Source organism: Larimichthys crocea, chromosome XXII (assembly GCF_000972845.2).
Source record: "Larimichthys crocea isolate SSNF chromosome XXII, L_crocea_2.0, whole genome shotgun sequence".
NCBI lineage: Eukaryota > Metazoa > Chordata > Actinopteri > Sciaenidae > Larimichthys > Larimichthys crocea.
The window spans coordinates 8,563,144-8,574,326 of record NC_040032.1 but is presented as its reverse complement, the minus strand read 5'-3'; the positions used below and the strand labels follow the sequence as shown (position 1 = coordinate 8,574,326).

At 45.8% G+C, this 11,183-nt stretch overlaps 2 protein-coding genes across 3 annotated transcripts; both read left to right on the top strand.

Annotated features, from left to right (window-relative positions):
• Positions 1-768: 768 nt before the first annotated feature.
• On the top strand, positions 769-4,628 carry dpagt1 (dolichyl-phosphate (UDP-N-acetylglucosamine) N-acetylglucosaminephosphotransferase 1 (GlcNAc-1-P transferase)). Its single transcript, XM_010750197.3, has 9 exons — positions 769-1,198; positions 1,281-1,401; positions 1,895-2,108; positions 2,212-2,358; positions 2,447-2,531; positions 2,611-2,799; positions 2,880-2,967; positions 3,799-3,954; positions 4,075-4,628. The coding sequence occupies exons 1-9, from the start codon at positions 1,044-1,046 to the stop codon at positions 4,138-4,140; spliced, it is 1,221 nt and encodes a 406-aa protein (XP_010748499.2). The 5' UTR covers positions 769-1,043; the 3' UTR covers positions 4,141-4,628.
• Positions 4,629-5,176: 548 nt separating this feature from the next.
• hinfp (histone H4 transcription factor) lies at positions 5,177-11,010 on the top strand. Of its 2 annotated transcripts, none has more exons than XM_027273484.1 (9): positions 5,177-5,519; positions 5,836-6,062; positions 7,014-7,125; positions 7,340-7,492; positions 7,589-7,666; positions 7,740-7,860; positions 7,986-8,124; positions 10,176-10,300; positions 10,431-11,010. In XM_027273484.1, the coding sequence occupies exons 1-9, from the start codon at positions 5,351-5,353 to the stop codon at positions 10,717-10,719; spliced, it is 1,413 nt and encodes a 470-aa protein (XP_027129285.1). In that variant the 5' UTR covers positions 5,177-5,350; the 3' UTR covers positions 10,720-11,010. The 2 variants fall into 2 exon arrangements, with proteins under 2 accessions (XP_027129285.1, XP_019133651.1); XM_019278106.2 differs by having other exon boundaries at positions 5,180-5,498.
• The last annotated feature ends 173 nt before the right edge of the window (positions 11,011-11,183 follow it).

Below are 11,183 nucleotides of genomic sequence, written 5' to 3'. Positions count from 1 at the left end.
AATATACAAAGATATATAAACACATACAAATATATATATATATTTGTGTATATATAATATATATACACACAAAGATTATAGATATATATATATAAATATATATATATAGATATATATATATACACACACAAAGATAAACAAGATATAAAATATATATATATATAATATATATATATATATAGTAATGTATGTATATCTTTTGTTATGTTTATATATCTTTGTATATATATATATATACACACACACACACACATATATGTGTATATACATATATGTGTGTGTGTGGTATATATATGTTATATATTACTTTGTATATGTTTATATATGTATGTATATCTTTGTATATGTTTATATATCTTTGTATATATAATACACAACACACACACACACACACATATATGTGATTAAATATATGTTGTGTGTGTGTGTGTATATATACACACACAGTATATATATACCACACACATATAGAAGGTATAGATATCCGTTTGTAGGATGTTTTGACAGACAGGTGTCAAAACTCATTTCCCGCTGACACGTCAACCGCAGAAGACGTCACTTCCGTGTCAACACCAGTAACCGGAAGTTGTTTCAAGTTAATGTTTGTTGTTGTGACGTGAGCAGTGAAGATGCACCGTGTGAGCAAACAGAGTAAATATCGCGATAGTTTGTAAGAAGGTCAACACATTTATTTTCAATACACTCAGTTTATATTATTATAATTTATAATAAAAAAACAAACGTCACAGAGGTTTTTCAAAATGTTTTATTTTGAAGAGCTCCACCGGAAGCCTCAGCGGCTACCTGACACGGACGTGTTTGTCCAGTCAGCGGTTCAGACAGACAGGCTTTAACCAGAACCAGAACCGGGACCTGAGACATTAATGGGCCCGCAGGGTGGCCCGCGGACCGGTTCGGTACTGACCCGGGACTGACATGTTTGGACCTCGGTGAACTCCGTCACTGCTCGTTCGTCGATCGCCCCGAAGAGGCGACGTCAGATTATCCTGTCACACCGACACCGAGCCGCCGAACACGGAGCCATGTCGCCGGTGCCGGTGCTGCCGCTCGTCATTAACGGCGTCATGTCGGCTCTGGGCTGCATGGCCACGCTGAAGCTCATTCCCGCCTTTAAGGACCACTTCATCTCGGCCCGGCTGTTCGGGATGGACCTGAACAAGACCACCAAGAAGGAAGTGTGAGTGTCCCGTTCCCGCCCCGGTCTGGCTGTGTTCTGGTGTCGGTACGTTTCATGTTTTTCCCGCCCTTGTCTCGTGCAGGCCGGAGTCGCAGGGCGTGATCAGCGGCACCGTGTTCCTCATCATCCTCTTCTGCTTCATCCCGGTTCCGTTCCTCAGCTGCTTCGTGGGAGACCAGTGTACCGGCTTCCCTCACGACGAGGTGAGGGGCTTCATTTAGAGATTTGCTGTGTCTCTCAGCAGTCACTCACACACAGACAGAGCACAGCTGCAGTTCATTGCTCTGACCTGCAGCTGACCCTGCAGCTCAAGCCTGCCTTTGACTGACTTTGTTAGTCTCTGTGCTGCTGCAGTGTCAGTAATAATGTATATTTAGTTTATAGTAGTTGTTGTTGTGTCTCTCAGCAGTCACTCACACACAGAGCACAGCTGCAGTACATGTATTTAGTTAAGTGTTGTTGTGTCTCTCAGCAGTCACTCACACACAGACAGAGCACAGCTGCAGTACATGTATTTAGTTAAGCGTTGTTGTTGTGTCTCTCAGCAGTCACTCACACACAGACAGAGCACAGCTGCAGTCCATGTATTTAATTTAGTGTTGTTGTTGTGTCTCTCAGCAGTCACTCACTCACACACAGACAGAGCACAGCTGCAGTCCATGTATTTAGTTAAGCATTGTTGTTGTTGTGTCTCAGTTCGTCCAGCTGATCGGGGCTCTCCTCGCCATCTGCTGCATGATCTTTCTGGGCTTCGCTGACGACGTGCTCAACCTTCGGTGGAGACACAAGCTGCTGCTTCCCACCATGGCGTCTCTGCCGCTGCTCATGGTTTACTTCACCAACTTTGGCAACACGGTCATCGTGGTGCCCAAACCCTTCAGAGCCCTGCTCGGGCTGCACCTGGACCTGGGTGAGTGGAGGACACGTGTGATCCCTCCATCATGACCTCCGCCCTCCAGTCTGAAGTCTGTCTCTGGACACACGTCACATGACTCTTCGTGTCTCCCCTGCAGGTATTCTGTACTACGTCTACATGGGGATGCTCGCTGTGTTCTGCACCAACGCCATCAACATCCTCGCCGGCATCAACGGCATCGAGTCGGGTCAGGCGCTCTTCATCTCCGGCTCCATCATCGTCTTCAACCTGCTGGAGCTTAGCGGTGTGTGTGTGTGTGTGTGTGTGTGTGTGTGTGTGTGTGTGTTGGATATGTGTGTGTTGTGACGTGTTGTTGTCGTGTTCTCTTTCAGGAGATTACCGTGACGATCACGTGTTCTCGCTCTACTTCATGATCCCGTTCTTCTTCACCACGTTGGCTCTTTTTTACCACAACTGGTGAGTTCCTCTGCACACCTGAGGCACTTTAACCACGGTCCAGGTGCGTTACCTCCTGTTCACGTCCTGTTTGTCGCAGGTATCCCTCGTCTGTGTTTGTCGGCGACACCTTCTGTTACTTTGCTGGGATGACGTTCGCCGTCGTCGGCATTCTGGGACACTTCAGCAAGACGATGCTGCTCTTCTTCATCCCTCAGGTGGTGAACTTCATCTACTCTCTGCCTCAGCTGTTCCACATCATCCCCTGTCCCAGACACCGGCTGCCCAGGTAACCTCCCCGCTCACTGACTGTCTGATACCTGCTGAGTCATCGTTTATTCGCTGAGTCACGTTTGTTCTGTTTGACAGGCTGAATCCAGAAACAGGCAAACTGGGAATGAGCTACTCGAAATTCAAGAGAAAGGACCTGTCCAAGTTAGGACAGCTCATCCTGACGGTAAAGCTGAGCTCTCACAATAACAACTACACCTACAGCTACACCTACAGCTACACCTACAGCTACACCTACAGCTACACCTACAACTACAACCTACAGCTACACCTACAGCTACACCTACCTTCATATTTAACTGATAGTGTAAAATGTTGTCACATTTTCAAAAGTTTTGTTTTTAAATATTTTTAAAAATCTAAAAGTCAAAAATATTTCATTAAAATGAGACAGAGAAAAACAACAGTTCCTCACAAAAGATGAAGTAATAACAACAAATGTTAATTAAATGAATATTCATGAATAAACTAATTAAGCTCACTGTTAATGTACAGTGTGTCATTATCGTCTGATGTAATAATTATAACAGTGTTACATTTCTCATCGTTCCTCAAACTCCACCAGGTTCGTCTCCTCAAAGTGTTTTTCCCTCCAGACTTTGTTTCATTTTTCTGGGTTCTAAATATTTAAATATGCTGAGGTTTGTTTTATTTTGAAAATCAGCCAGATTCTCTATGCCGTTTCTGTGTCTGACTTCCTGTCAGCTCGAGCTGCTCGTGGCGTCCGTCAAATCTAGAACAGCAGAGCGGAGAGATGCTTCTGAACTGGACCGTGGTGGTTCTGGTGGTTCTGGTGGTTCTGGTGGAGTTTGATCAGCTCCAGCTGTGGTCGCAGTGCACGTGGAACAGCGTGTTCAGATCAGCTCTCAAAGTCTGCAGGATGTAGCAGCGTAGTAGTTGGATCGCAGCCTCTTAACGTGAAGGAGAAACTACGATGGCTGAGAAAAGCGCTGATACCTGATTGGTCGATGACGATGACACCTGTAATCCTCTGCAGGTGGCTGAAGTGTTGAAGCTGCTCGAGGTGAGCCGAGGTCAGGACGGAGACGACGAATTCATCGAGTGCAACAACATGACGCTAATAAACCTGGTGCTGAAGATCCTCGGCCCGACTCACGAGAGAACGCTCACCACCATCATGCTCGCCATACAGGTACGACCACACACACACACCTGCAGTCAAACAGGAAGTACGACAGGAAGTGTGCAAGTGTCTCAGAGTGTGTGTGTGTGTGTGTGTGTGTGTGTGTGTGTGTGTGTGTGTGTCCCTCAGGTGATGGGCAGCGCCGTGGCTTTTGGGATCCGGTATCATCTGGTGCGTCTCTTCTACGACGTCTAGACGTCCCCCGAGGAGGAAGACGAGACGACTGAAGACCTGATGATGATGATGATGATGATGATGATGATGAAGATGAACCGGCTCCTGTTGGACAGTCTGTGACCTCGCCGCCTCGGTTCAGTGTGTAGGACAGTTTCAGGTCTCAGACTCTGAAAAGTATTTTCATGCTTTGTCTTTGAAAGTGAAGAGCGGCTGAACTCTTCATCATCAGCATCGGTCCACGCAGAGCGAGCGGCACCGTGACGGTGATGATGAAGAAACAATCTGAAGGCTCGCAGGAAGTAGAAACACAGAGGGGACATTAGACGACGTTAGGAGGTGGAGGAGGAGGTGGAGGTGGAGGAGGAGGTGGAGGTGGAGGAGGAGGTGGAGGTGATAGTTTGGACCTTTGTTTTGTATTTTTCATCGAGGGTTCAGGGACAATGTGAAGTCGACGGGCACTGGACGATTTCAGGATGTAACTGAAATAAAAACATTCAAATATCAAACTTTATTTTGTTTGTTTGTTTGTTTGTTTGTTTGTTTGTTTGTGCTCGTTCGTCTCCTTTAATCAAATAAATAAATGAAACTCGTTAAGTCTTTTTCAACATGTGATGCTTTCCTCAGGTTAAAGATCAAATTTTAAAAACTTAACGAGGACCTTCATTAAATCTCCACGATGTACGGAAGCTCTGAGCCGTCAAACATTTTATTATTTTTGTTTTAATTCATGTCAAAATAATGAATGTTTGATTTCTGACGTTAATATTAAAATTAAGTGAATGACGTCATTTCATCAGGCTGACCAATCATGGTCAGGTCACCTTGGCTGCTGACTTCTGATTGGTCCAGAGCTACCTGGACAGGTTCTGTTCACGTGAACTGCGCATGCGTGTTGCAGGTAGGGTGAAAAGGTCTTTGAGGCGGATCACGTGACTTCCTGAACGTTAGACTAAAATACTCAAGTACAAGTACAAGTACTTCAAAGTCAGAGTACACTGCAGTATTTGTGTACGGAACTATTGAAGTCTGTCGGTGTTTCCGGGGAAACATTTCGGCAGCACACAGTGACTGGTGGTTGTTTACATCCGGTCAGAGCTTTTATTGAAGTCACGTGTCTCCGAGGTTCCGTCAGAACGTTTGTAGAACCAGAACCAGACCAGAACCAGAACCCGGTGTGAGCCCGGTGATGGTCGGACCTGCTCGGTAGTTCGATCCCGGAGCTGGAGACATGGCGCCGGGCAGACGGAGCCACAAGAAGCCGCTGAAGCTGAACTGTGAGTGGGGCCCGTGTCAGGAGGAGTTCAGCCGGATGGAGAACTACTGCAAGCACGCGGAGGGTCACCTGACCTCCGAGGAGGAGGAGGAGGAGGAAGGAGGTGAGGAGGAGGAGGAAGGAGGTGAGGAGGAAGGAGGAGGAGGGAGGTGAGGAAGGAGGAGGAGGAAGAAGGTGAGGAGGAGGAGGAGGAGGAAGGAGGTGAGGAGGAGGGAGGTGTCAGAGACTACGTCCAGGTTTTAGACAGTCTGCAGGGACGCCACGGAGACTACGTCCAGGTTTTAGACAGTCTGCGGGGACGCCACGGAGACTACGTCCAGGTTTTAGACAGTCTGCAGGGACAGAAGTTTAGATGACGAGCTCAGAGTCGGAGGTGGTTCTGGTCCGCCCGGGCTTCGTCCTTTTATTATGGGTGGTTGATGACCTGTCCGTTTGTCCAGGTGAGAGGACGTGTCTGTGGAGGGACTGCGGGTTCTGCTCTGTGGACGGTCCCGAGGAGCTGAGACGACACCTGTTCTTCCACTGTTATCACACGAAGCTGAAGCAGCTCGGTCAGCAGGTTCTGAACGCTCAGCCCAAGATCGGCAGCTGCTCCATCGGATACCAGAACCGCAACACCATCCCCGAGATCCCCGACAACTTCACCTGCCTGTGGGACGAGTGTGAGGTCCGTCCTGTTAAACACACTGATTCAACTGTCAAGTCTTAGTCTTTAGTCTTTGTCTTTAGTCTTTGTCTTTAGTCTTTGTCTTTAGTCTTTGTCTTTAGTCTTTAGTCTTTGTCTTTAGTCTTTGTCTTTAGTCTTAGTCTTCTGTCTTTAGTCTTAGTCTTTGTCTTCTGTCTTTAGTCTTAGTCTTTGTCTTTAGTCTTTGTCTTCTGTCTTTAGTCTTTGTCTTTAGTCTTTGTCTTTAGTCTTAGTCTTTGTCTTCTGTCTTTAGTCTTTGTCTTTAGTCTTAGTCTTCTGTCTTTAGTCTTTGTCTTTAGTCTTAGTCTTCTGTCTTTAGTCTTAGTCTTTAGTCTTAGTCTTTAGTCTTAGTCTTTAGTCTGTCTTTAGTCTTTGTCTTTAGTCTTTGTCTTTAGTCTTTGTCTTCTGTCTTTAGTCTTAGTCTTCTGTCTTTAGTCTTTGTCTTTAGTCTTAGTCTTCTGTCTTTAGTCTTTGTCTTTAGTCTTAGTCTTTAGTCTTAGTCTTTAGTCTGTCTTTAGTCTTTGTCTTTAGTCTTTGTCTTTAGTCTTAGTCTTCTGTCTTTAGTCTTTGTCTTTAGTCTTAGTCTTCTGTCTTTAGTCTTTGTCTTTAGTCTTAGTCTTCTGTCTTTAGTCTTAGTCTTTAGTCTTAGTCTTTAGTCTTAGTCTTCTGTCTTTAGTCTTTGTCTTTAGTCTTTGTCTTTAGTCTTAGTCTTCTGTCTTTAGTCTTTGTCTTAGTCTTTAGTCTGTCTTTAGTCTTTGTCTTAGTCTTTGTCTTTAGTCTTAAGTCTTTGTCTTTAGTCTTTGTCTTTAGTCTTAGTCTTAAGTCTTCGTCTTTAGTCTTTGTCTTTAGTCTTAGTCTTTGTCTTTAGTCTTTTTCTTTAGTCTTTAGTCTTAGTCTTAGTCTTTAGTCTTAGTCTTTGTCTGTCTGTTGCAGCAACCCCCGTTTGAAAACCCTGAGTGGTTCTACCGTCACGTGGAGATGCACAGTCTGTGCGTGGACGTCCCGGCAGGAGATTGTGAATTCCCGGTGCGCTGTGGATGGAAAGGTGACAGTCTTAAAGATCACAGACCAGTCTTAAGATCAGTCTTAAAGATCACAGACCAGTCTTAAAGATCACAGACCAGTCTTAAGATCAGTCTTAAAGATCACAGACCGGTCTTAAAGATCACAGACCGGTCTTAAAGATCACAGACCGGTCTTAAAGATCACAGACTGGTCTTAAAGACTGTACCTGAAGCGTTGTCTCCATGACTCTGCAGACTGTGAGGCGACGGCTAAAGGACGCCCGAAGCTGAAGGAGCACCTGCGCAGCCACACCCAGGAGAAGGTGGTGGCCTGTCCGGGCTGCGGCGGCATGTACGCCAGCAACACCAAGTTCTTCGACCACATCATCCGACAGAGCGCCATGGAGGGTACGACCCGGTCCGGTCCATCAGCAGAACCTTAATATATATCTGTCCATGTTTTGTGATGTGTGTGTGTGTGTGTGTGTGTGTGTGTGTGTGCAGGTCAGAGGTTTCAGTGCTCTCACTGCTCAAAGCGATTCGCCACAGAGCGCCTCCTGAGGGATCACATGAGGACTCACGGTCAGTCACCATACTACAGACGGCTCCGTATTGTCTGATGATGTAATCTGATTACTGCTCTGTCCTCGTCCAGTGAGCCATTACAAATGTCCGCTGTGCGACATGACGTGTCCGTCGCCGTCTTCGCTCCGTAACCACATCAAGTTCCGTCACAGCAACGAGAAGCCGTACAGCTGCGAGTACTGCGAGTACAGGTGAGCTAACACACACACTGTGACACACACACACTGTGACACACACACACTGTGAAACACACACACACACTGTGAAACACACACACTGTGCCTGTCACATGTCGTCACCTCTCACCTGTCTGCAGGTGTAAGAACCTGGTCGACCTGCGGAAACACCTGGACACGCACAGCAGCGAGCCGGCGTTCCACTGCAACGCCGCCGGCTGCAGCTTCACGTCCCGAACGCTCGGCACCATGAGGATCCACCACAGACGAGAACACGAGGTGAAGCTGAACGCTCCACGTCTGCAGCCTCAGCGTTCTCTAAACGTTCTCTAAACGTTCTCTAGACGTTCTCTAGACGTTCTCTAACGTTCTCTAAACGTTCTCTAAACGTGCTCTAAACGTGCTAAACGTTCTCTAACGTTCTCTAAACGTGCTCTAAACGTTCTCTAACGTTCTCTAACGTTCTCTAAACGTGCGCTAAACGTTCTCTAACGCTCTCTAACGTTCTCTAAACGTTCTCTAACGTTCTCTAAATGTGCTCTAACGTTCTCTAAACATGCTCTAAACATGCTCTAAATGTTCTCTAACGTTCTCTAAACGTGCTCTAACGTTCTCTAACGTTCTCTAAACGTTCTCTAAACGTTCTCTAAACATTCTCTAAACGTGCTCTAAACGTTCTCTAACATTCTCTAAACGTCCTCTAAACGTTCTCTATGTGCTCTAAACGTTCTATAAACGTTCTCTAAACGTGCTCTAACATTCTCTAACGTTCTCTAAACGTTCTCTAAACGTTTTCTAACGTTCTCTAAAGGTGCTCTAAACGTTCTCTAACGTTCTCTAAACATTCTCTAACGTTCTCTAACGTTCTCTAAACGTTCTCTAAACGTTCTCTAACGTCCTCTAAACGTCCTCTAAACGTTCTCTATGTGCTCTAAACGTTCTATAAACGTTCTCTAAACGTTCTCTAAACGTGCTCTAAACGTTCTCTACGTGCCCTAAACGTTCTCTAACATTCTCTAAACGTTCTCTAAACGTGCTCTAACATTCTCTAACGTTCTCTAAACGTTCTCTAAACGTTCTCTAACGTGCTCTAAACGTGCTTTAAACGTTCTCTAACGTGCTCTAAACGTGCTCTAAACGTTCTCTAATGTTCTCTAAACGTTCTCTACGTTCTCTAAACGTGCTCTAAACGTTCTCTAACGTTCTCTAACTTTCTCTAACGTTCTCTAAACGTTCTCTAAACGTGCTCTAAACATTCTCTAACGTTCTCTAATTGTTCTCTAACGTTCTCTAATGTTCTCTAAACGTTCTCTACGTTCTCTAAACATGCTCTAAACGTTCTCTACGTTCTCTAAACGTGCTCTAAACATTCTCTAAACGTTTTCTAACGTTCTCTAAACGTTCTCTAAACGTTCTGTAAACGTGCTCTAAACGTGCTCTAAACATTCTCTAACGTTCTCTAATTGTTCTCTAACGTGCTCTAAACGTGCTCTAAACGTTCTCTAATGTTCTCTAAACGTTCTCTACGTTCTCTAAACGTGCTCTAAACGTTCTCTAATGTTCTCTAACATTCTCTAACGTTCTCTAAACGTTCTCTAACGTGCTCTAAACGTTCTCTAATGTTCTCTAAACGTTCTCTACGTTCTCTAAACGTGCTCTAAACGTTCTCTAATGTTCTCTACGTTCTCTAAACGTGCTCTAAACGTTCTCTAACGTTCTCTAACGTTCTCTAAACGTTCTCTAAACATGCTCTAAACGTTCTCTAAACATGCTCTAAACGTTCTCTAAACGTTCTCTAAACGTGCTCTAAACGTGCTCTAAACATTCTCTAACGTTCTCTAATTGTTCTCTAACGTTCTCTAATGTTCTCTAAACGTGCTCTAAACGTTCTCTAACGTTCTCTAAACATTCTCTAGCGTTCTCTAAACGTTCTCTAAATGTTCTCTAAACGTTCTCTAAACATGCTCTAAACGTTCTCTAACGTGCTCTAAACGTGCTCTAAACGTTCTCTAATGTTCTCTAAACGTGCTCTAAACGTGCTCTAAACGTGCTCTAAACGTTCTCTAAACGTGCTCTAAACGTGCTCTAAACGTTCTCTAAACATTCTCTAACGTTCTCTAATTGTTCTCTAACGTTCTCTAAACGTTCTCTAATGTTCTCTAAACGTTCTCTAACGTGCTCTTAACGTGCTCTAAACGTTCTCTACGTTCTCTAAACGTTCTCTAACGTTCTCTAAACGTTCTCTAATGTTCTCTAACGTTCTCTAACGTGCTCTAAATGTTCTCTAAACGTTCTCTAATGTTCTCTAAACGTTCTCTCTCTGTCATCAGGGGAACTTTGTCGCACGCTACAAATGTCACGTGTGCGATCAGTGCTTCACCCGAGGGAACAACCTCACCGTCCACCTGCACAAGAAACACCAGTTCAAGTGGCCGTCCGGACACCCGAGGTTCAGGTGAGTCCGTCCAGGTGAGGTTCAGGTGAGGTTCAGGTGAGTCCGTCCAGGTGAGGTTCAGGTGAGTCCGTCCAGGTGAGTTAACGTCTGAGACTGCTGCAGCGCTGACGCCGTCTTTGTCCTCCGTCAGGTACAAAGAGCATGAGGACGGCTTCCTGCGGCTGCAGCTGATTCGCTACGAGAGCGTGGAGCTGACGGAGCAGCTGATGAGGGAGCGACAGAGCCGGCAGGAGGACGAGGACGGAGGACAGACAGAGGAGATGGAGGAGGAGGAGGAGGCCCCGACGGGGGCGGCCCTGAGAGGAGTGCTCCTGGAGGAGCAGAGGACGGAGGAGACAGATGATGGCGCCGCTGACGGCGAGGAGATGATGTACGTCCTCCGTGGAGGGACGGACTCTGCTCAACAGCAGACGGTGTGATGGAATCGTGACGGAGACGTGACGGAGACGTGACGGAGACGTTCCGTGTGGATGAAGGATTGACGCCTATATTAGGTTGTGATCAAGTTTTAACCGTTCTGTTTACGAATGTCGACCTGCCAGTATTTTTAGATCCAGTCATCGTGTGTCAGACTGTGGTGGTCCCTGAATGCAGCACGCCATCCGGGCGGTGCGTTCGCAGTCATCATCCATCACAGAGGACTCTACCTCATTAACTCATTAACTCTTTGTTCTTTTTAACGCTCCAATAAAGTCGTTTGCAGAAATCACTTCTTCTGTTTGTCGTTAATGTTGCACAAAAAAATCCGAGTCTGGACTTTTAACGAGTCATTAAGAGACGAAGTTAATGTCACGTGACTCGGATCACTCAGCGAGCTGAGGCCTGTTTTAAACTCTCAGAGTCTCGTTGAGTGTTTGTGGGCTCAGGTATCACCGTGACCTCA